Below are 26,141 nucleotides of genomic sequence, written 5' to 3' on the forward strand. Positions count from 1 at the left end.
GAAGTGTAAATAATAAAATTACTCTTAAATTAACATTTTATATATCATACATACAAGTTAGGGAGGACTTTTTAACATGAAGATATGAGAAGAGCCATTGTCCATTGTATAAGCATTCTTTTTAAAGTAACTGCTTTAGTCATGTCTGCATTTCTGTTCTGAGTGCATAGAGTATAAAACTCCCATTAACAGCTAAGACTAAGTTATAACAGATGCTCTACTACAGCCACAAAAAAACCCACGGTAGTTCTATGACTTAACTTATTCCCATACATATTTTTACTCTCTAGCCTTGCCCTGTGAGTGCTTGTACAACAGTAGGAGTGTTAAAAGGGGAGGGAGAGGGTAGGTAACAGTTTTGTGTAGAGTCTCATGCCCAAATCCATCCAGTCCCACAGCTCAAGGGCTTCAGGCTCTGCAAAATGTTTTACAGTTTACACTCCTCTAAATTCAAGTCAGTGAAAAGAACAAAGGCACCACCTGATAGTTCAGGCAGTTCAATGAATCCAAACTGCCTGTTGCTTCAAACTGTTTTTCCTGATACATGAACGTATCTATCACTGTTTAATTCATTTTACTTCTGGAGCTCAGCAAAGTAATGAATTCCCTGTCAGATTTGTGCTGAGGTCAGATTTTCTGTAATGGGAAGACATGATATGTATCTAGGAACAAAACCACAGGAGTAGGTTGTTTTCCAAAACTGGCTTTGAGAATATCCAAGTTTCAGCCTAAGTCATTTTCAGGAAATAGCCTTCTTCCCAATCTGTTTGTAGTGGAATAAAATGTAGTGCCAAAGAAGCCAGTGGTATGGCAGACTTTCCTCAGAAGGTGAAGTATTTTGGATGACTTGCAGCATGTCCACTAAAGGAAAAGGGAAGTCAGTATTATAATGCCACCTGGAGGAGAAGGCAAGATTTTGATAAAAAATGAACCTACGGGTCTGAAAAAATGAAGGTAAAGGCAGGGCAAATGACCGCACAAAGTTTAGTTTCACTGGAAATTTGTTATTATCACCATCATCGAATGGATACAAATCTGCAATTTGTATGAAAAGTGGGTTTTAACCTGTCTGGATTTGCTTGTAAATACAAAGCCAAAATCAAAATACAAGAGACTGGTTAGGATTTCAGACAGTCAATTATGTTCCAAAGAAACTTCTGGGGATTTAGAATAATCAAATTGCCTGTTTGGGTAAGATGAACATTATGATCTGTACTACAATCACTGTAACTTACTGTTGTTACTTTCTTCCACCTTCTTAAGGAAGTAAGTAATTATTAATCAATACAGTTTACAATGGCAGAAAGCTTAGGGTGACAGCCTGCCCCATGAAAATACAGCCTTTTCCTCAGTGCTGGTGAGGCCGTATCATTCTTCACGTCTAGACAGACCTTAGAGTTGAGACTTCAAAGCCATGGCAGCGCTTGAAAGGCAAGACCATCTGTTGGAATCAGTATCTCATGGTATCACAAGTATAATTTCCTCCATTAATTTATGCTACGCTGGCAAAGCACTGAAAACATTTTCTCAGAAAGAAAATGAAAGAAAACTTCCTCCTCCTCCATCTTCCTTCAGTTTTTTCCCTAAGGCCCTTGCCTGACTACTGAATACATGTCTGATTTTAACAGCGCAAAAATCATTACTGGAGGCATTTTTTTCTCACATAAACAATAATTTGGGGAGTCTTAATCAGTTTTACATTTAGGAAACATTTCTTTACCAAGACTGCGATCTAGCACTGGAACAGGCTTCCTAGAGAGTTGGTCGATGTCACAACTCTGTCAGTGTTTAAGAGGCATTTAGATAACGCCCTTAATGCTTTAACTTTTGGTCAGCCCTGAGTTGGTCAGGCAGTGGGACTAGGTGATCATTGTAGGTCCCTTCCAAATGAAATAGTCTGTTCTATGCTATTCTAAATTAGTAAGTATATGGATCATGTTCAAGAAGAACTACAAATATAACTGTTTGTCAGCCAGGACAGCTGAACCAGCCAAAAAAAATGAAACAAAATGTCAAGCTGTCTTTGAAGAAAAATAAAAAGAACATATAGGAAAAGGATACTTTTTAAATTATGAAAGTGTCATTATGTAGATGAACTAAAGAATACATGAGAGGCTGTAGTCATATTAGTACTGCTAGTGATGTATGTACACTCTGCATCATTTTTTTTGTCCCTCCCATTTCCCAGCACAAACTCAGATTGTGTCTGCGTATAATTTTGTCAACACAGAATTCTATCTGAAAAGAACAATTCAATGGATTTCATACATGTTTACAAAGGATTATAGTTTCAGTTTTCACTTCCATGTAATCAGTGTGAGCTATGTATAATTGTTTAAAGTTAAATATATCTATTTTTTTCCAGAATCTTTCATTATTTCTATATTTAAAAGCATTTTTTTAAAAGCTGAAGAATGGACTGGAAAATGTGTATCACATTTATTCATTACTTTGACAATCAGGAGAATACAAATATGACACTAACTAAATGTAATTATCAGTCACTTCTTGTTTAAGCCCTCCTTTCTAGTTTATTTAGTGAATTACTGTTGTTCATAAGACATTTTCAAGACACTTTAAGAGCTTGTTTATAAAGAGAGTCATCTTCAACTGGTTTATGTGGTTAACATTATGAATATTTTTTTTCCATATTAACCTCTGTTAATGAAGCCTTTGGCACAGAAACAAAAAATCTGTATTCCAAGTTACATTAACATCTCAAGCAGTGGTTGAGCTTGATTAGGAAACTTTTAAACACAAATCTTACTTTCAATGGAGTTAAGTCCCTCATCTATATAATTTGTACCTTATATGAATATAACTTAATATTTTTATGTCTTAGGGAACACAATCTCTCAATGACTATCCAAATTGTGTATTTTAAATATTACTTAGGCATGTGGAAGAGTTTTATGGGCTTTCACTAGGATACTCCTAATAGCGTAAGACAGAGTTGCAACTGAATCCCAGACTCCCTGTTCACTCAAGACTTTCTGAAAATGTCACCTGAGACCTATTTGGACTCTGTAAGACAATAATGGGGAAATAAAAACAATTATTTCCTGTGACAACTGCTGAGAAATTTATCCAAGTAATTGCACAATAGCATGAGAAAATGTAGTACACTAGAAAAAAAAGAAATATTTTATTGGGTAAACAATGTCAGTCTGTTAAATTATTAACTCCAAGTGAGAGAAGTGGGGAAGACCAAGTTCAGGACTCGGGGTTTTGTATGTGTTCACACTCTGATGCTACTCTATGCCTGACAAAGCAATAGTGACTCTGACACTACTGACTTTTTTGTCACAGAGATGGCAATGACTTGTGTTCTGAGAAGAACTGACAATCAAAACATACTCACAGATTCCAAAAGAGTGACAAACTCATCCAGACTTAATCTGTATCCACAACCATAATTTGAGTTTTTATTTTTCCTTTGTGGAAAGGTGTGGTCTGAGCACACAGTTCTGCTGGATAATGCTGAGTTCTTTTCACAACTGGCTTCTTAGGTCCCTCTGTGGTTTTGAGTAGATTACTTAACCTCATACCTCTTTGTGTTTAAAATAGAGCTGTGAATATGTAACTCAGAGATGTATTGCTGAAACTAATACTTTCAAGACTCTTGAACTTAAAAAAAGGGCTACATATTATGCTGTCATTTTCAGACTTTCTACTCCTTTTGTAATTATTATTGGCAACACTTACTGGATCAGTTATCCAGGTGGTTTTAGAAGCAGCTAAATAGAAGCTGTAACCCTATAAGTTCTTCCTGTCTCTGCATTTGAAACAGTTAGTTTGTCTCTGAGAAAAGGAGAGTTTTCTAATAGAACATCATATCTCAATGAATGGGGAATAGTTTTGAAACAGGATACTTACGCTTTCTTTCCACAGATGGCTCCCTGGTACCAGTTTCTGCAGGTACTGAAGTATTTCTTTTTTGTTCCCATAACTTGCTGAAGGGCACAAACATTTGGTCTATGGGTGAGAATGTGAATAATTTTTAAAATAAGTTTCCCTACATATTTGGAAGTTTTACATCAAATAGCAGCAAATACCATTTCTATTGAGCAAGAGTAAGAAATGAACATCTGGGCTCAGTTATCAGGGCAGGTGTGTTTTCAAGCAACCGCAGTGCAAGCTCCTGGGACTGCCCAGCTGGGCTCCTTGGCAAGCCCATCCTCCTAGGGAGACAGGAGATTTGCCTCCGTTCTGCTTTGACCCTCTGTCTCTTATGGGCAGTGATCACCCACTGTGCCTAGTCAAGTCTCAATATGCCTTTCATTTCTCCCTTCCTCCTGTGAAATGAATTAATTCCCAGCCACCAGGGACCAAGATGTGAATACCATCAGGCTCTTTTCATTAAAGTTTTTGTCTTATACACATCTGTGCAGCTGAAGGTCATGGGGAGATGGGAAAGAAAATTGCCTTGTTCTTTATGTAGAGGGAAGCCCTGTGTTCTGTAAATCAATCAGTTATTTTGATTACCAGCCATTTGGAGTACCACAGGCACCTAAGTAAACATTCTGGGAATTACTGGGGACCAAAGGGTAAATTGGCATGTAAATAAAAGGAGTCACAGATTTCAAAGGAGGAATACCTTTTCCTTAGCATGGTAGTGTAGAGAAGAGGAATTTCTCAGGGGTAAATTCCATGCAGCAAAAGCATTTTGTCACTAATTCTTACACTTCTACAATTAAAAGAATTCATCAGTTCAAAAGTTAGAATGTGTATTTTGTAACAGCGGGAAGCCAGTGAACTTTTTTCCGTTAAAAAGCTCAGGGAGTGCGGGGGTGTGTGTGTGTGTGCAGTAGGCAGAGGGAATTCAACAAAAGAAGACTGGAGGGTAAACAATCCTTATTCACAGAATGTTTTTTACTTAAGAAGACTGAATTAAAATATGTTGAGACACATGTGTCTCCCTGACACCAGCTGTTCAAATTATTTCCATGTCTCCAAGCAGCCTGGCTTGTAAGCATTGTCTTTTGGGTACCCTGCCGAGCAGCATGCTGCAATGCTCTAGTGGGAACAGAAGTTTTATGATGAGTTCCTAGTATATATATTACCATGTCAGAAAGCATTTAAATAGAGTTCATGTTATTCATTAGGGTAGAATAAAGAGAGTAAATGCCTTAAAATAAGTGTCAACTTTATTCAAAGATGTCAAAATATATATTAAACATATCTGAGTCCCATCACATTGATTATGATCCATAATTATCTTCAGTGATTCTAAAACACATTTATTTTGTTCTTTGAGAAATCATTATTTTAGATCTATCCACATTTTATGAAGTTTGACAGTATTCTGTCTCCTTTTGAAACTCCTCAGAAAGCTTTTTATTTAGAAAAATTCCTGTAAAATTAATTGAGAAAAGTTCTACTTGAATGATGTTAAGAATTCATAGTGAAAAATCACATTTAATATAATTCAAGAAGAACAAGGACAATAAAGATTAATAAGCACCCTTTTAAAATAGAAATAAAGCCCACTTACCCTTGGTCGCGTGCCCTTATTCGACTATGAGTTAAAATCTTGTCATAGTGAGCAGAAGCAGCTGCTTGTTCAAAAGCAGACAGAAACAAAGTGGAAAAGGTGAATAAGAAAAAGATCTTCATCTTTAGTCCTCTGTTGCTTCTGGCAAGTCTGAAAGAGAGAACTGGCAGAGGGTCTGGAGAGCTGACAACTTATATACATGCTGGAAGGGGGTGGGAGGGAACCAAAGGATCAACCTGAAACTTGGTACCACCCTCCTTAGAATAGCAGCTTTCCCTGCCAGCTTCAGGACCTAAATTAGTACCATACATTAACCATACAAACCATTGTTTATAAACCCCAATTGACTAATTTCTTCCTCATTACAGAAGGCTTAACATTTTATTCTGCTGACACAACAGCAGAGAAAGTTTGAGAAGTTTAGACTTTGACTAATGATTTGGTATTTATAGCACTTCAGCATCCAGAGATCGTGATCATTGCGTACCGTTTTCTTCAAACCCAGAGGAAGATGCTTTTTGTTCCCATCAGAATTACTTTTCTTTCTTTTCCATGCCTTCACTGTTATCAGCTATCAGCTGTTTAAATAGTGAAGTTGATGAAAGTTCCAAACAACACTGTTGTCAATAACCTGGAATACCATTTTTTTCTTAAGAAAAAATAGCTGCATTAACACACTGATTATGAAGTAGTTACACAATCAAATGCAGCATTAGGTTAAATATTCATTTTAATTCTAATAATAGCTATTGATATTACATAATGCTTTTATTCAGAGCTTTATGTAATCATATAAAGATCACTGAGTATCTGAAAGCTTGAATATGTACCTTTTTATACTTACCACTCAGTCCTTGGAAGCCTCTTGTGAAGTTAATAGAAAAGGTAATTCTGAGCTGTAAATGCAGAAACTGAGGCAGAAGGGGGAAGTGACAGGCTCAAACCTCCAGTGAAGTGACAGTTTTAAGGCTCCAGGGACAGTTACTGTTTGCACTGCAATCCAGGAGTTTGTAATTTTCATGTCCAGGAAAAAATTATGCCATTTATATAGAAGTGTTTGTGTATGAATATGATTTCAGGGTACAGTCTATAGATCACTTCAGATCTTTACGAAAATAAGGTCAGTTCTAATGACTGAACTTTGTTGTAGTTTCTTCCTCCAAACCAGAGTGAGTAGTGACGTGAATAACTGGAAATGGATGCAGTATTGAACTGGCACATGTAGAATCAACCTCTTGCTACAGAACAGAGACTAATGAGGCAAAGAGCAGCAGGTAGAGACAATGACTATTTCGTACGCATAATTATATGTAAAGGTTATAATTAGGCACAGGTATACAGACATTTGATGACTAAGGTCACGTCGTACATAACCATAGCTCTTCATGGTTTCTAAGGTTAAGAGTGGGGACATTGTTTTAAGTGGTAGGGAGGCATTTTTTCTACTGCAGTCTGGACTCAGCTGCAAATGATTTGACATAGTTCATGAAGTATCAGCATCTGAAGCCTCGCTCTGTGTGAATTTAGTAAAACTCCATGTCTGAACTGATGGAGGTGATGGGTCAACCCTGTGGTACAATATTACAGATTTTAAGAGAATTTCACTGTTGAGCTGCTTCTGTTCCTCTCAGAGCTTTTTATGGTCTTTGTAGCAAGAAATACAATGAGAAATATCACCTCTTAAATGCCTAGCTATGACATTTCAAGCTGCTAATTTGCCTCAGTTGAGTACTCTTTGTATGTTACAAATCTCCCCTTTCCACTTCAGAGGTACAGAAGAAAAGGTCTGAAGGATTGTTGTATGTCAAACTTAATATCAAACATGGTGTCAGAGGTAATAGGGCAGCACAGAAACTGGTGATGAAGAAATATTAAATATAAAGTCATATTAATTAACCAAATAAAGTATAATCAACATTAAAGCCTATAGCAATTCTGGTGAGATCGTTATATATACTGAGGCAAATATTAGCAAAAAATAGTCAATGCAGACATCAAGTTCACTGAAATAAAATAGCATGAAGATCATAAACTTGACTTTCTAATTAATCTCTAAAGCATTGAATGAGTTGTTCTGGTGAGTGGTGTAAAAATGCACAGATCCTAAAACAGATACAGCTCATCTTTAACTGGAATTGACTTTTTATTTTTAAATCATGAACCCAATGGAAAATGTACAAATTTATAATTTAAAAGCTTTCAGGAAAACAAACAAACAAACAAACAAAACAAAACAAAAAAACACAAACAAAAAAAAACAAAAATAACCGAACAAACAAAACCTCCAAGCAAACCAAATAAAACCAAACAACAAATAGCATCAAGAAGAAAAATAGTCCAACTACCTGAAAGCTTGGATATAAAAACAAATAATGAAGCCAGGCTCTGTTTTGCCTGTGATATCATGGTGTGCTGAACAGCACATCAGAGTAATAATTTTCTAATTTACCAACTAAACACTACTCTCATTAACCAAGACTTTATTCATTTGTGCTCGTTTCTATTTCATTTACTTTAATTTGTTCTTTATTTAGCAAGGTGACTAACCCACCAAGTAGCCACCTTAAGTTTTTTCTTCCTTTAGCTAAGTACTTTGTGCAAATTTATACTTCCTAAGTGGTGTGATGCTGAAATTCTTATTATAAATGTTGTAAATCTAATTATAAAATTTCTTAAAATACCCAATGGATGTGAATTATTATTGCAGTAATAGGAATTTTTGTCATCCACGGCAGAAGTCTATCCAAAGAAATACCTGGAACAACTACAGAACAAGTGGTGATTTTCATCTTCCAGGAAATGTAAAGAAGAAAAATCTAAGCTATCTGCTGTTCTGAATTGTTTCTTGTATTTCTCTAGAGACCTCTAGTGGAGAGAACTCTGTAAAATTCGTTTTCTCAAAACTGCATTGTGTTTACACTAAGAATTTAATGAATGATAAAGCAATTTGTTTATTATTCCTAAAGAGGATTACTTTAATTATATGATGCAAAAATCATAGCATTCAAATATTTAGGGGATTGAATAAGTGCCTTTACATGAAATTGAAGTAACAGAAGCATCTATCTATTAGTCACGTGTGGCTAATTCTACTGACAATGTGCAGGAATTTAGCAAATAAGAATGGAAGGGAATTAGAGGCTTTTCAATCTCTTCTCACTTAAAACCTGCAGATGTTTCAGATAATTTTAAATGTGTATCATGTATTATACTTATTCTGATTCTTTGTTTTGTAAGTATTTGATGTGTTTACTTTTTGTTGTATGAGTGTGTGTGTGCTCAGTGGAAAGAGTAAATGACCAAAACAATTTTTAAGATTAACAGAGAGGCTACAGTTGTTGCTTGAATCCTTAGGTTTCCTGAGAAACCTCTATTCATCAAATTTGGGGTTTTTGTTGTTACCTTCACTTAGATCAGCAGTTTGTATCTGGAGTAACCTTCAGTGTCTCTTCTCCCAAAAAACAAACAATAGGACAAGAAGAAATGGCCTCAGGTTGCACCAGGGAAGGTTGAGATTGGATATTAGGAAAATATTTGTTCACCGAAAGAGTTATCAAGCCCTGGAAAAGTGGCATTTAGGGACATGGTTTAGAGGTGGGCTTTGCAGTACTAGGTTAACAGTTGGACTTGATTATTTTACAGGTCTTTTCCAACATAAATGATTCTATGATTCTTAAAAACTAGTCTGTTTTTAGGGATGCCATTGACATGTACTAGAAGAGCCCAAGTAACCCATTGTCCTTTCTGATGAAGTAAGACATTGACTATAACAGATGTATAAGAAATTAAGTATTTATAAGCTCAAGGTGAAACACCTTAGAAGTAAAGGGTTTAGTTGCAAAATAGTTTTGCTCCGGTCACGGCTGGGCTATGTGGCTTAGCTTCATGTTTGCCTTACAGAGGTGTTGTAAGGGTCCTGTGAAGAGGATAATCATAAGTGCATGGGTTGATAGTTATAATTGGGCTTTTGGGGAAATTAAAATAAAATAATCCAAGAGGGCTTCTAATTTTTAACTTGACTACCACCAGATGCTAACAAGCCTTCTTAAGTCACAAGGTTATTTTCTGTCACATCACAGTTTTAATTTAAGGCATCCTAACTCACTTCTGAAACATCATGATCCTGCTCAACTGATGATTTTTGATGTGACAACTTTTCAAACTAGGTTTCACATCACCTAAATTTAGCCACCTCAAAGTCAAAGCTATTCATTTCAGCTCCCCTTTTATCCCAAATGGAAAGATGCCAATTCAGCTTTTAGGTGTGGATGATTTATCTTCTGTAACTGCCTCTCTCCCTTAACAGCGGAGCAGATAAGGGTGATCAGTTTGAACTAGACTCCTATCATTTAGACAGCCCAGTGTCCCACCCTTTGTTTCCTCTCTTGAGTAGTGTGTTTTTCAGAGAACAGATACTTAGAAATATACTATGTTGAATAATGATTACTTTACAGTTCTGTATGTTTTCTGGTAATCATCTGCATAATTACCTTTTTCCTCTGCTATTTTCCAAATTAATGACTCGTCCTACAGGGCCTCTTGCTGGTATTCTGCCTACATTTTCACTTTTATTAAGATCATCCTATTAAGCATGGCTGCACCATACCTGCAGGAGCTAATTAATTTTCCTACTACTGTTATTTATGCAAAAGCTTTTAGACTCTTATCATAAATCTCACTAGATTTCTCATTGTCCATCTATATAATTTGAATCTTCTAATATTTTCCCATTACTCAATTCTTCCATCATTATGTTACTCTTCTCTGAACTTAGCCTCCCTTGTAAAAAATCTCTTAGACAACAAGGTATACAAAAGTGAAAACAAATTCTCAACATGATTGCATTTTGATTCAAAAGAAGTCAGTACTAATTTTGGACTCATTTCTCTCTGCTCATTTGCTGCAGGACCTAGACAAAGGACTCTGCTCCTATATATAAATGATTTTTGGTTTTAAATCTAAATTTCATTTAATACATCTCTGCAATTTTTTTTCCTCCTATTATTTCCCTTGTTTTTTGCTAACAAAGGTTATTCTATATATTACTCTCTTTTCACAAGCTTAATCAACATGTTAAGTAACATATTTAGCAAAGTAATTTCATCTTATTCTTCCCCATGACATATCCTGATGACTGCATGACATAACATGTGTACGTATACGGGAATTAAATCACAGAACACATTACTAGATGAAGAAACACAAAGACAGACCTAAGACATCTGAATTTGGGTGAGAAGGGAAGGAGAAAGACAGACTCAAAGTTGTCATTATTGTGGCTCAGAGCTGGAGATACCAGTCAATACTTTGGCTCCTGCAATATGTAAGGAAACACCCATCCTTAGATATCCTTTGAAGCTATGGGTGGTTAATTTTTAGGCAAGTCAACAGAAGTTGTGAAATCAATCTCATGTCTTAGAAAGTGTTATTTTATATTCCTATTTTGATGGATGAAGGGATTTTGTTAAGTTTTAAGATGCCATGGTACATGCTACGGGTTTTGTTTATTATGAAATTATTCTATATAACGTTTAGGCATAATGATTAAACGTAAAACGCAATGTTCCTAGACATGATTCTAAACTAAGATTTACAGTATATAATACGTCATATTTTTCTTTCCCCTTTGGAAACAAACATTAATGACAATTTACTAGCCTAAAAAAGTATTATTTCTAATAAATGCCTCAAAAGATTTTCTAGTATGGACTGAGACCTCTTATGTATTTTGGGAAAATCTACAGTCCTAAACATTACAATAGTCTTCATTCTCTGTGTCAAAGTGACACTACTGATCCCAAGATATGAATTGTTATTTACTGACAAATTTATGTGCATATGAATATATTTCATAGAAAATGGCAGCTCAGCAGGAGTTATGTGGTCTTCTTTCTCAATCCAGATCTGCGTATTTGTCTGAGTTACCCAGAAAAATACAAGTATTAGGAAAATCGCTCAGGAAATGGGACTGTTGATTCCTCACCCAACAGCAGGTGATGCTGTTGCCACAGGCAAACAGTTCTCCTCTTTCTTAGCGAATGAAAACATTATCTGATGCAACCTGAGATACGATCCACAATATTACCAAGTTCTTGTGCTTATACAGCACGTGGAAAGCATCACTGTAACACTGAGATAAGAGCTGAGAGAACCAATCAATAGGAGTTAATAAGCAATTCATTCAGCAGTGGAATGTAGTACATGGTTCCAAGGAATCAGCAAAAGCCTAGATCGAGAGTGCTTGCGCTCTCTCACACTATTTCAAGGTTGCCCTGGTATTAGACAGCATGATAATGAACTACACTGTGTGCCCACGACCTCTTTTCTTTACTGCTTAAAGGAAAAAACAAAAACAAAAAAAAAAGCACCTCAGACAAATAAACAAAAATCCTATGAGTCAGCCAGTACCATCCAATTTTAGTTAGATAACATCTTGCAAACATATTTTTTTTTTAGTTGAGGTCGAAATGACAGCAAATTGTTAGTAATATGCATTCTAAATGGCCCAATTAAATGCTTATTTGCTCTGCTGGAAAGCTATTACAGATTTTAAAGGTCATTTAATCCACTCCAGTGCAGGTAAAAGTTACCATACTTCTAGTTACAGAAAGACCATTTGTTGTAGCACCTGCATTTGTCAGGAATGCTAAGGACAGGTCCCCAGGATATGTATTACAAAAATGCTAGCTCTTCGCTGATTTGAATTTTATGATGGTTTCTGTCAATTCAAGGTAAAATTCTAAGCTTCTTGTTACTTAGACTGTACAGTCCTTACTGATGTGAAGACTTTCTCTTACAGCCTGACTTTGTGACCTAGAATATATTAATACAACATCTAGGGCATTAATCAAAACTGTAAAAAAGATACTTGAATTTGGTGTGGGGGGTGTAGTCACTGAGAGAGCTTTGCATAAGAAATCAATAAAATAACGGGAAAAGTCAACATTGAAGTTGAAACAGGTCTTTCAAGTTAGGCCTTTGATTACATCGATAAGACTATAATAATGAAAGAACTGGTATTCACCACGAATACCTTGAAATACACGTTGTCTTCTGAAAAGCTAAGATGGTGTTAAACTACAAGTAATGTCACCTTTCTAAAGCAGGTCATATAAACCATCTTTAAGGAAATCAAACTTCTGTCTTAACTGAATTCCATATAGATTCAGTAAACACATTTACATAATAAGAGTGTTGTTCTGGTAGATGATAATGACTTTTAGATTTAGATTTCAATTCAGGAAGTCATATGAACATATTTATCGCATTTTAGACTTTAAAAGCATGCACACTCAGACTTTATCTGTACTATATGTGTCCAGATGTGGTTCAACATTTGCACATCAGTTTTATTTTTAGCCCTTTCTAGAACATGGGACTTTTCATAGGAGGTGACATCTACTGTAGCTATTATTATTAAACTGAAACCTTATTCAGTTCAAAGATCATGATTTTAGGGCAAAATTACACAGACAAAACCATGCAGAGTATAATCTACCTTGACAAATCAGTAGATTTAATGCTGCAAGGTTAGAAAAAACTGATTTTCTCCTTGATGTGGAAAAAGGGTTGAGGGAAATATTAAATATATCAGTATTGTATTTTGGAGGGAAAATGAAATCTTTATGTATAATGTCAGGCACACAATTACTATTTCAGTAGTTCAGTGGGTTACCATAGCAATACAATCCAGTGGCTTTAAAACTACTTTATTTAGCTTAATCACTTGGGGGAGGGGTTATTGTATTCAGAATCCAGCTTAATCAAAATGACAGAATCATTTTTTTCCCATAACTACAGTGAACAGCCCATAGCTCCACAAAATATGCTTATTGCTTACTTACAGATCCATATTTTTAAATTACATTTGTTTATATTACTTAATCATAGAATCACAGAATCATAGAATAGTTTAGGTTGGAAAGGACCTTTAAAGGTCACCCAGTCCAAACCCTCTGCAATGAGCAGGGACATCTTCAACTAGATCAGGTTGCTCAGAGTCCCGTCCAGCCTGGCCTTGAATGTCTCCAGGGGCGGGACATCTATCACTTCTCTCGGCAACCTGTGCCGGTGTTTTACCATGCATGAAGATATTGTGAAGGACACAGACTAAATTGCTTGAGTAGTCACTTTTCATGTTATAACATCCTTATCCATGGCTTTGTGCAATTCTGTCACGGAGGCACCCCGAGGATAATTTAAGGGACAACAGGGTCCAAAACAACTTTTATTAAACCGTTGAGAAACAGGGTTTTAGCACTCCAAAAGTGACTTAAATATAGGTTCGGGTATCAGTTGAGGAAAATTATTGAGGGGTAGCAACTAATACAACAGGCGGTCCACAGTGTGCATGCACGTGGCTTCACTCAAAACAATGCCGGAACCACCCCCGAGTCCCAGAGGAGTACACTCACTTGCCTGAACACGGTGCGGGATTATTCTTAAAGAGATAAAGGTAAAGCGTACGCCCGCGATTCCGCGAGGGTAAATTTATAATACACTCGCAATTCTGCGAGGGTTAATTTACTTACACGTGCGAACGTGCACGGAATACTGCACGTGCTTATGTGGAAGCACGGGAGGAAAATACACTTGCGATTGTGCGAGGATAAATTTATAATACACTCGCAATTGTGCGAGGAAATCAAGTTACACTCGCAATTGTGCGAGGAAAGTACGTGTGCAAATGTGCATGGAATATAAAGTTACACTCGCGATTGTGCAAGGAAATAATTTTATACGTGCTTGTATTAAGCACGGGAAGTTACACGTGCATATGTGCACGGAAAGGATAAATATACTCGCAATCCTGCGCGCGGTTTTACTCACACACGTGGTGGCAAGGCAAGCGGGGTCTCCATCCCGGGGAGGGCGGTCTCGGCGGCAGCATCTTCAACTCATAGCTCCGAGAGACCGGTGACAATGGGCCCAGTCTCGACGAGAGTCCCGTTTTTATACTGGCTGATCAGACCTGACTGTAGGCAATCTAGAAGCTTCTCTGCACCCCCACACCGTGTGTGGGGTGCCCCTGAAGCCTCCAAACATCCCCCACACTGGTCACAGGTGCCCAGCGGCTCACTGGTGCCTCGGCAATCCCTTCTCCTAATGGCCCTGGCCAGGGTGCTCTGGGCCAAACAAAAACTGTTAGCTTCAAGTAGCAGAGAGAGGGAGATGTGCCTACTCCCTCCATACTGAAGGAGGGGGGGGGGAGAGAGGGGGGTTTGCATTCTGCCACAAATTCCTACCTATTTTGTGGTGCTTGCAGAACACAAAAACATTTAGTTACATGACACAGTTCATTTGTGTGGGTTTGCATTGATAATGGTTTCAAACAGCACCCTTGTGAGAGTTAGGTGAAATAGGTAAAGTCAGAGTGAGCCTGATGCATCTTTAAGGGGTACTTCTTACTTGTTTAGCAGGCAGTATTCATTGCAAGCAAGCATTTCAGTATCAGATAATTCCTTGCTGAAAAAGAGCTGGATTAATAGGAACTGAACGGTAATATTGGCTTTCAGGAGTTTAAACCATGGAACAAAACAAACATCCACATCTGCAGAAGATCAGATGTATGGCAAATTAAAAATCAGATTCTTGACAGCTCATGGAAAGATCTATGTATAAAACTGCTGGATTGTTAAGCTCTTTGATTCTTCTGGCTCTGGAAACACTAGTTTTATAATTTCTCCCATCACCTAAAATAATGAAGTGTAATCCCAAACATTGTACTATAAATCTTAGATGCCAGAAATATCTTCCTTGGAGATAATTATTGCAAAAATATGCATTTATTGTTTGAGAGATACATTCAATCATGCATAAAACTTTCTACTATTTTGTTTGAGTGCTTGGGTAAATTTACACATTTTGCAGTACAGATGATGCTATTATAGTGCTAAAGAATATGCTACAGATGGCAAAAATTTGGCTAATCATTAAATAAATTTTAACTCCACTGAGTATGTTGAATTTTAATGAAAATATGCATGGCCCAGCACAAACACAGCAGGCATACCAGGACAGGGAAGCTTCCTCGATTATTTTCCTGGAGCTTCTGGTATAAAAGCCGTCCTACAACATGATGGTGCTCCCCATCTGTAGGCATGTGTCATACCACTGAGCCTGCATCCAGGTACAAGCAGGGTGGCAGCAGTGCCGTACTGACATGGGTTGTGTTTCTCTTGCAGTGATAGGCACTCCATGCGGGGTTGTTCTGCTCCTGACACTTGCAGCACAAAGATGGTGAGAAATTCCTGTCAGAAATATCTTCCATGTGGATTCCAGTCCCCAGCAGAGTGACTTTCTTCTGCCCTTCCATTGTGCCCACAGGACAGAAGAAAGGCACAGGAGTGATGAACATTTTCAGTTATAAAGGACCTACACAATCATCTAGTTCAACTGGCTGATCAGTTCAGGACTGACCAAAAGTCAAAGCATGTTGTTAAGGACATTTTCCAAATGCCTCTTAAACACTGACAAACTTGGGGCATCAACCACCTCTCTAAGGAAGCCTGTTCCAGTGTTTGACCACCGTCTCAGTAAATAAATGCTTCCTAATGTCCCGTCTAAACTTTTGTTACTTTTGTTTAATTACTTTCTATTTGCATTTAAACTTCAATTATTAATTTAATTTGTTTTTATTAAAGAATGCTTCCTACATTTTATACCAACTTTTATTGATATATGTGTTTTATTCAAGTATGTATATGTATGCTATGTACAACTGCTGTATATAAGATATTAATATATATGTCTTTCTATCTGGAGAAAGAAAAAAATACAAAAGTGTATATTTTTTATACATGAGATCCAAAGAAAATTGGCAGCCAATCAGAAGATGCTCTGAGATTCTGTGGGTTTGACAGCTAAAAAGAAGATCAACCATTAAATCGTGAAGCAGTATGAAAACACATGGGATTTAACATTTTCAAATATGGTGGATTCCTGCCATAAAATGGCAGCTAAACCAACATGTCAGCCTCTGCATATTTAGCAGGAGGAGAGCTGCGGCTCTCACACCTTTTGGATGTAGACATAACTGGAAGAGGAGGGACTTTGGGGGCAAAGAGGATCATGTGGCTGCTGGTGGCTGCAGGGCTTTCCTGGAGGTTGGGGCTTGGTCCCTTGGATCAATATTGTCCCTGTCCTACCAGCCTGACTTGAAGGGTATCTCCTGGGGTCCCATCAGCATCTAATCCAGACACACAGGAAGGAGTTGTTTCACCCAATCAGAACTGTCTAAGGTACATGTCTCATGTCCATTTGAAAGAGTTGGTGAAAGAGCGGCTCTCATTCCAACCCAAACCAATCCTAACAGAAACAGTTGGAAAACTGATACTGGATTGCATGTTTACCATCAAGTATTACCTAAGAATGGGCAGCAAGTGTTGTAAATAATTACATCATCGAATCACAATTTTCCCCTCTTCCTCTCTGAGTGAAACAGGAGTGCTTTCCGGATGTGTATGTGACACAGAATACAGGTATTTTGCCTATCTGCAGCTGGTATTTTTCAGCTGATAATCATTTGCTGGCTTGGGCAATTACATGCAATTTGTGAGACTACTTTTGTGGCTTTTTCTAATTAGTGAGCTTCTGCATTTCTTCCATTTACTCAGCAGGTAACTAAGATCATAGCTGCTTTATATGCACAGACAGTGAAGGAAATGGTTATTGACTGATTAACAGTAATACAGATAGCACTTTCATAGCTTTGATTGCAAAGCTAAATGTTTCCCACTACTAATTGATTCTGGCTTCTTTCTGTGTGCCTGTATGTTTTGTTCTTTTGATGGATTTTGACCCTTTTGTACTTTGGTATTTTTGTTTTTAGCAGGGTGAGCGAATCATCATCAGGGAAAGACGCCTGGTCTTGAAGAAGCACAGATTCTGTCTGAAGAGACACAAATAACCCTTCAGCAGTAATGATACAAACAGTCTGGATTCCTTAGTGTGCAAGTAAGATACTTAAATAATTATTGCACAATCAAAAGAGCCTCATGATTTTTCTTCAAACACAAGTAGGAAAATCCAAGGATTTTAAAGTCTATTACATCTGAATCAGCATGCAAAAGGTCTTAATCTGAGTTTTCTGATTTTGTCTGTCAAGAATATATTAAAAATATCAAATGGAAAAACGCATTATTGGCAAAGACAAGCTAATGATGAGTAGATAAGACAAGGACATAAAATAATTGCTATTTAGAGCTATATTGATGGACTGTTACGACACGTATGGGTAAAAAGTAGGTACAGAACAAGAAAATATATATTTTTTTTAAAGCATGAAAATTTAGATCATTTTGATTACTTCAGTGTCTGATGTGGAAAAAGATAATCACAGGTTTTAGAGAAAGAAAAAAAAAAAGTAGCATTAAACTCATCTAGCTTTAGATATTTAAAATTAGATACCTAAATCCCCTGGGTTTTTTATATTTAATGGAGTGAAATGAGCCTCTCCAGAGGTCCTAATTTAGCTTGGGAAGGATGATGCTCTAATAATACCTCTTTTTTTTTCTTTTTTTCTTTTCTCTGAGTACAAAAGAAGCCTAAGAAGGCATTTAACTTTTAATCAATTAAGTTGTGGTTGATGAACATATAGTTCGAATACAGTACAATAAACAATGGTGGAACACTGAATGGAAAGCTGATATTATAAAGCATGAGAAAGTGTGTTATTAGGAAATCCAAAACTAAGATTTTGGAATTAAGAAGAAATAAATACTATGAGAAGAAAACTTTGTTTGTTTGTTTGTTTTTAATTAATCTTTGACTCTTTATTGAAATAATGAAGAATAAATGGTACTGTGCTCCTGCTCTTTGTGTTCCATTAATAGGTCAATTATACACCCCAATAAAAAAACAGATTGTTTTGAACTATCGAGCAATGAATTTTATAGTAATAGCATGTAAAGTATATAGTGCAAAATGCACCCTGACAATTACTTCATCTGAGCTGTAAAACTACAGAACAGGGTTGTTCTTTTTTGTTGTTGTTTGTTTGTTTGCTTTAAATTAGCAGAAAATAGCATTTCTGTATTTAATGACTGCTCCATTTCTCATCCAAAATAATGGAAATGACCTATCTTTCAGGAAGTACTGGATTGTTCACTCAAACTTTAACAAAACTTTTTGCTTAAATTCTACAGCTACAGCCAAAACTCTTTATTTGAACTGAGAGAAGGAGAAGGAAGTAGGTAATGAATGAGCCCTGGTTACCTTGTTTGATGGTCTTCCTTCTGCAACTGTTTTTTACTGTTGTCAGTTTTCAGAATCAAATGTATTTGCCACATACATCTGTTTGTTACAAGAAGTGGATATACAAATATTTATCAAATTGTGCTGTAATGACTCTTGCTACTTACATGAATCAGGCAACCCATGCAAGAAATTACCATAACGATTAATGGGAGAAAGAAGCAAGAAGCAAAATTTAAGCCATTAAGCTTAACTAAAGGCACTTTTGCAGCGCACTGCAAGTTACAAAGAACATATTTCCATTCATCCAAGGTATAACATGATTTTTTGTAATATTCATCACACGTGAAGCATACTGTGGTTGACAGACATGTATCATGGTTATTTCTGTAAAACAATATTATAAAAAGTTGACTAGAGAATAAGAACATTGTGAACAGATGCTTCCACACAAAGCGATTTCTCCTGAGCTAAGCACCCAGAGCTCCTGGGAATGAGGCTGGATGTTTTTTTTCAGATTTTGATATTTTCTCAGTTTGACACGAACTGTCCTTGATGTGAACATGTCATCAAAGTTGTATGGAACAATATGTGGTCAATATTATGTCTTATGTTACTTCTAACTGAATAATAATCTCCAGTTCAAGCTTGAGCAATACTAGATAATTCTAGCATGAGTCATTAACAGTTCCAAGGTTTCCTTTTTAATTTAAGGTTGTGTTTAAATTAATTGAGAGTTTCTGCATATGCTCTGATCACACAAGCCTTAATTTGGATAAAATAATCTTCGTTATCTGTAATTAAAACCTGGAGTTAAAGAGGATGAAGAACAAAAAACGTAAGAACCGCAGTCCCGGGGACACAAAATTGGTCTTCATTTCTAAAAGATGGTGTAGGAACAGACATTAGTGGAAAACATGCTTTGCTTTCTCATTTTTAGCAGTTCTTCCAAATGTTTTGCCTTTTGTTACACCACTGATTAAAAACACTTAAGGCCTCCTATTTCACACAGGTCCCCCTGAAAGGGTAAGGATGGCCAAAGTGGAAAGGAAGTAAACTTGTACACACATTGAGGAAGCCCTTAAAACATCCAAAATAAAGTAAAATGGAAGACATATAAATGAGAATGAGGCTGTTAAAATAGATTATAATTAGTCCAAACTGTATACAAAGTTCACACCAGACTTTTAAACATACTGCAAACATTTAACGAGAGCTGTGGCAGCATATGAGGTTTGTATCATTACAGAGCAACTGCACATTTATGCTGATGCTTTACCTAGACTTGCCTTAAAGCTCTGACTGTTACCATTAAAAACAGAGAAAAAAAACCTTTGAAGCCTTGGACTTTTGAAGTGAGTATTGACATAAGATACGTGACAGAAGGCATGACCAGCCTCTAAAGCCCTTTGTACTAGGTAACCATGTGTATATCGACTTCAGGAAAGTCTTCTTTGCTGAAGATGTAATCAGAAATGGCACCTGGCTTGGGTCTGGTTCTTAGAAGTTCAAACACAAAGGGTCTTGAAATGTCTAATTTCTGTCTGCAGAACCCCTCCTTGTCCACATCTAAGGGTTAAGTAGAGATTTAGAATAAAACAACATTGGAGAACTGAGTTCTTATGCAGCCCATGGCTCCTCTTCATCTCCAGAAGGACAGTCTGGGAGCATCTTGAGCAGATGTCATTAAATAACAATGGCCACTTGAATTCTCCCTCCCAGGACGTGCATAGTATCTCCTGCCTCAAGTAATTACGTTTATCACCATAAGAAAGGTCTGATTCTCCTGATGAAAGTTTTAGTCTTTAATTATTTGTATTTGAAGAGAAGAGTGGGTTTGTCTGGATTTAAATAACAAGATGTCTTGAGGGCTTTTCTTCTCAGTGAGACTTTGATTCATTTGATTTTCTCAGTACAGAGATTCTCACTAGGTATCTTTCCTGCAGCCAGCCTAGAGCTGTAGGGTTTATGAAATGAAAAATTAAAATATGTGCATGAGTTTCAGCAAATAAATCAATCAAGTTATGATGCATATTTAGTTCCCAAACAGTGATTGATTTATTTTCCTATTCAACAGAGGGCTAACACTTACCAATCTTTATAGGTCCTTAATATCTAAAGACATGAGATTTGTTTTCCAGATGTGATTATTTGTGTAGGCAAGGTTCCTTTGCAGAAACAGCTTCTGTAAACAGTAGATATTAATTTGGTTAATTTCAGAGACTGATTATGGAAGATAAATTTGGTAGAACAAATCCTGTCAACACAGCTGAGACAAGGAACTTGGCTGGTCCCAGGTTGTAATGATATTGCTGGTACCTGTTGCAGACGTGTGATGTGTGGGTTAGTGTGTGTTGTGTGTGTCCATGTTGATGTGCAGACCACAAAGAAGCTTTCTCCAGTGGCTGCCTTCCAGTGGTGAACAAACGTCATACTTGAAAATCTTTAAGAGACTGTGGAAATATTAAGCTTAGAAAGGCTATTGGATAAGTAAATAATTCCTGTTCTAAGTGAATGACCCCTACAATGCAAAGACGGTTGAGAGTACAATAAAATATGTGAAACATGGTATTCTTACTATTCAAAAATAACCACAATCTGACCAGCATCAAAAGAAAACATGACATAAAGCTAGTGAGTTCTATTCAACAGGAAGTGTTGATGTGGTTGCAATAACATGTTCACCTGCTTGTATAACTAAAAACTATTTGTCTGCATTCAAAGTCAGTGTTTCCAGGGAAGGTAAAACATTCCTGTCCCAGGAAGCATCTAGGGACTGCAAAGAATAGTAACCAGACAGATCTCTTGCTGCCCCCAGAGTAATAGCTGCGGCTGAGGAGCTGTGTGTGGAGGGCTGTATTCAGATTATACTGCTTGGCCCTTTGGGACTACTGAGAACTGATAAAGCTGCCCTTCCTTGAGTCTGAGCCAGCTCTATGGCTTGGGATCAGGAAATTATAAATGGAAACTGTATGCAACAGTTCACTTCAATCAGATGGCTTGTATTTACCCTTCATTGAACTGCTGTAGTTCATAAGCATTGAAAAGTGTCATGGGGAGGAGGATACAAGTCTGAAAATTAACCTAATACACAAACCAAAGAAAAGTGAGAGGAGTTAATTTTGTCATTACCAAAAATTAAATCTAGTGGCAGTTTGATACAAGTTGGATGGATAAAAAGGAAGCCTCATGGTTAAATACTTTGTACTTGAGTATTTTAATATTATTTTCAGATAAACACCCCTAAATTTAGCAACAGTCTTTTTAAAAATAAGCTAACTTATTTTGCTCTTCAGCTTTAGAGCTGAGTTGTAGTTGGTTCAGATTAAAAATAAGTGACCGCACATAAACATTTAAAAGGAATTTCGAAGGCACCTATTCTACTAAAGAAGGTTATGTTCCAGAACAGAGAGTTTTCCTTCATTTGTTTCATACATTATAGCCTTATCAAGTTACTGATCGGTGAAGTAAACATTTCTCTGAGGACTGCAGATGCTGGAATGAGAGTAATAAGCCAAAGAAAAGCTACGGTTAAATGTGGTAGGGGTCATTTAGGTATTGAATAAGTATCCCCTGACATAGTATAATAAATACCAAGAGTTTTAAATGAGTCATTTCAGCTTATGTAGTAAATAATAATTACTTTAACAAAAGCGTTACTATATAGTTGTCCATGGTAATGATTATAGACTATCTGGAAACTATAGTCTGCTGCAACAGAAATACCATGGAGTTTAAATCCCTTTTATGTCTCTTAATGTTCTCAGATGCACAAAATTCTTTCTATACCCACTCTCCCTAAAAATAAAAACAAAACCAAAACAAACGTGCCAGTCTAAAAGAGGATCTCACAGGCAGGAGGAATCAGGTGCTTTGCTCCCATCTCCTGTACAGAGGGAGAGCTGATCATATTGAACACAGATCTCTCACAGGTGGGTGGGTTTTGGCATGTGGAGAAGCTTAGGAGTGGTTATGCAGCTTCCCTGACCTCAGAGGTAGGTTCTGTGTACCCTGTTCAGTGATACTTTGCAACCTTTGCCCTCTGGTGTTGTTTACCTCAAAATAGTCTGAATTTCCAGGCCCTATAGAGTTCTCAGTCCACAGTAGGTGGACAAATGACATGAGAACTTAACTCCTGGGCTGTCTAGCAGCAAACTCCGTGATTTTTTAGGTTTTCCTTGTTGGAGGCTTCCAGCTGTACTGTTCAAATTTATAGCTCTTCAGATTTAAAAGTATAGAGCTTGAAAAGGATGAGGCATGTAGGCACCTCTGTGGATTGCCTCGTCCAGTCCCCTGCTCAGAGCAGAGTCAGCTAGAGGAGGTTTCTCAGAGCTGTGCCCACTCAGGTTTTTAATATCTCCAGGGATATTCCTCCACAACCTCTCTGAGAAATCTGTTCTAGTGTTTGACTCTGCTTACAGTGAAATGGTTTTTCTTATGTTTAAATGGAATTTCCTGTATTTCAGTTTTTGCGTATTGCGTTTTATCCATTCACTGGATATGACTAGGTATCTGGCATCTTTACATGCTCTCATTAGATACATGGATTTTTTAAAAAAAAACAGTTATCTAAGCTTTTTCCAAAAATACCTATAGAGAGTCAGCTGACTTGTGTAAAGCAAACTGTGATTCTTATTTCTGTGAAATGATGAACTAAGGATGTGAAAGTTCAGTGATCATTTTATTATTGAACAAATGGCAACAGAACCCAGGAGATTTGAGCATGAAAATTTACCTGCATGAAAGCATTTCAACAATTATTCTTGGTGCTTGGCAACACTAAGCCCAATGCCATATGGCTATAAGGCCAGTAATGGATCTTTTATTCCCTCTTACAAATGTAGCAAAGGGTGCTTCACGTTACTTGCCTTTTGAACTCTGTATATAAAAACAGAGACCTTCAGCTAAAATAGTTGCTCCTATAATGGTTCAATTGCAAGTATTTTAAATGGGCATTTTATTATTGTAGACTCCAGCTTCTTACATACAGAGCTGATGAAAATTAAAGTATGTTTTAAACAACTTTAATTTGGCGTGGCTTATTTTAGTGTAACTTCTACTCAGTCTTTCTCTAAACCCAAAGAGCAGGCATAGATCTTAAGTTAAACCAAAATACATTCCAATAAATAAGCACTAGGCTTATCTACATGCTTAAAAAAAAAAAAAATCAAACCCCATAAACTAAAAATAAATTTGTGTACAATTAACTATTTAAAAGAGAGTCATTGAAGTATGTATTAGGTGTGAACAAACTTTAAAAGCTGCTTGGAACACTTTGATTTTGCCCTAGATAGGTGAGAGCTTAATGAGGATCAGCCACTATGAATTTTGTGTGACTCATCAGAGCTAATCAAGATCAGACAGCTCAGGTTTGGATATGGAGTACACAGAAGTAACTGCCTATATAAAATCTACAGCCCAAATTGTGTTCACCCAAATTAGTAACCTGGTTAGTTTAAAGAAAAAAATTAAAAATTACATAAGCTAACAGGAAATCTATGGCCTGAGGAAAAAGGGAATTAATCATGTAAGTATGTGTTATGAATTATAATTACGAGGTAGATTAATACATTCATTTAAAAAGCTGCATGTAAACTGATAAATGTTCAATCTATATGATCTATATCTTTCTTCCTTTTCAATTCAATACTTTCAGAAGTTACATATTTAAACTAGGATGTCACCTGCTCTGGCTCTCTAGGGCATGGTTGTCTCAAAAACTTGTAACAGTTCAGAAAGCACTTGATGAAGAGAGAATAATATTTAAATTACATCACTCAGAAACACCAGAGATTTTTTTTTCCCTTATGACTGTCATACAGGGGAACTGATAATATGATTTCTATAAAAATTCCCTGAAATCCTTTTTCCAATTATAATGATTTTTTCCACACCTATGACATGTAATGAATGTCATGGAGACACTATTTCAATAATGATTTCTTGTTCTCCTCTCCATTTTACCAGTAGATCAGTCTGTGATAAGAACTCTATTTGCCAGTTACAATGTTGTACTCCTGCCTTTACTCACAATGGGGACCAGATAGAGTTAAAATATGCAAGGGTGATTGTTTGGTGTGTACAGTACAGTGTAGTTTCCTCTACAATCTCTTATATGAAACTAAATCAGCAATCAGAAGAAAGCAAAAAAAAACAACTAACCAAACAAGAGCCTGCCTGGGAAATTTCACCAACTTGCTTTTGTTAGACATTAGGAAAACTTTAAATGTTATCATAACATCTAAGGATTAATCCAAAGTACTTATTCCAGAAGAAGAGCTATATAGTGAGTTCAAATCTGGAGTCATCCTTAATATTATCCCAATATTGGTGTCCCAGATAATTTGCTTGTAAGCTCAGAGGAAAGTATAAATAGAGAAGAAGGAAATGGATTAAAAAAAATAGTGTTGTTAAAAGCTGAAATATTGCATCTATGTGTTTGCAATGTAGAACAATACAGGACATTCACACTGTTGAAATTATTTTTGATGCACAGCATGTTGGATCTAAAGATGAATTCCAAGCACTGGATGGGTCTTGTTTTACTTTATTAGCTACCTAAAAGTATGCCCGGAGGAAGGAGCAGAGTTCTGTGCAATGTAACATAAACAAAAAAGAACTCCAGTCACCATCATTCTAGACTGCTATATGTCCTTAGGGATGTGAGATCTAATACCTTGAGAAGAATTTCATTAAAAAGGTAAAATTCAGTCCTGTTAGTCAGAAAGTAAAAATAAAACTGTATTCAGAAATTTCTGGAGCCTTTTCTGTAAAGATTAACTATATTTCACATTCTGGGCTTTCCTCAGAGGCTTGAGGAACTCTTTGTGCTGAAGGAAAAAACTCAGAAACATCACAATGAACTACTTAGCACAAATGCATGACAACCTCTGAGTGTCAGAGCTGAAGTCTGCAGCTTTCTATCAAAACTCTGGGCAATTTTTGAGGGGAAATATTCTTGCTGAGTTTCGTACAGCAAAGTATTTCTGAGACTTGAAGCAGTCTATGTTCAATCACATGAGGCTAAATTGTGTTGCTCCTTTGACATGAGAAATTAATAAAAATGTATTACCCTTTTCCTGAAGGTTCTGTTATTTTCAAGCCAATCATCTGAGGAGCTGGTAGCACCCTCCATTACAGTGTAGAGAGACTTCTGTTGCTTTCTTGCCTTGTTAGTGTCAACATAGCAATGTAAAAATGAAAGAAGGCCAGTTGTTTTGCAAGGGAAAACTGCACGTGTATATTGAACCCATCTTTCAATACAGCTTCAATTTCAGGAGTCCTTGTGTGTGCAAAACTAAGCACAGTAGTCTTTGTCAATTAAGAAGTGTTTACTCTTAGTAAGAGAAAGCTCCTTCCAAGAGAAGAAAAAAAACTTTTTTGCCAAAAGTATTATGAAATAACAGAGTTCTCTGAAATAAATCTAAGTCAATAAGAGTAGATTTTTTTTATT

The 26,141-nt window shown here is 36.6% G+C and overlaps 1 protein-coding gene across 14 annotated transcripts in view; it reads right to left on the reverse strand.

Annotated features, from left to right (window-relative positions):
• Nucleotides 1-26,141, reverse strand: part of POSTN (periostin) — a 460,633-nt gene that overhangs the window by 28,298 nt on the left and 406,194 nt on the right. For 12 of the 14 annotated variants that reach the window (XM_071805103.1, XM_071805101.1, XM_071805098.1 and 9 more), the window contains exons 1-2: nucleotides 5,495-5,673; nucleotides 3,877-3,975 (exon numbers count right to left, since the gene is read on the reverse strand). The exons of 1 other annotated variant lie outside the window; for it this stretch is intronic. In XM_071805103.1, the coding sequence (XP_071661204.1) occupies nucleotides 3,877-3,975; nucleotides 5,495-5,616 (221 nt within the window). In that variant the 5' untranslated portion in view covers nucleotides 5,617-5,673. Of the gene's footprint in view, nucleotides 1-3,876; nucleotides 3,976-5,494; nucleotides 5,674-26,141 lie in introns of those variants that run through there. One more of the 14 variants, XM_065829412.2, reaches the window with a different exon arrangement.

This window comes from Patagioenas fasciata, chromosome 1 (genome assembly GCF_037038585.1).
Source record: "Patagioenas fasciata isolate bPatFas1 chromosome 1, bPatFas1.hap1, whole genome shotgun sequence".
In the NCBI taxonomy this organism is placed as follows: domain Eukaryota; kingdom Metazoa; phylum Chordata; class Aves; order Columbiformes; family Columbidae; genus Patagioenas; species Patagioenas fasciata.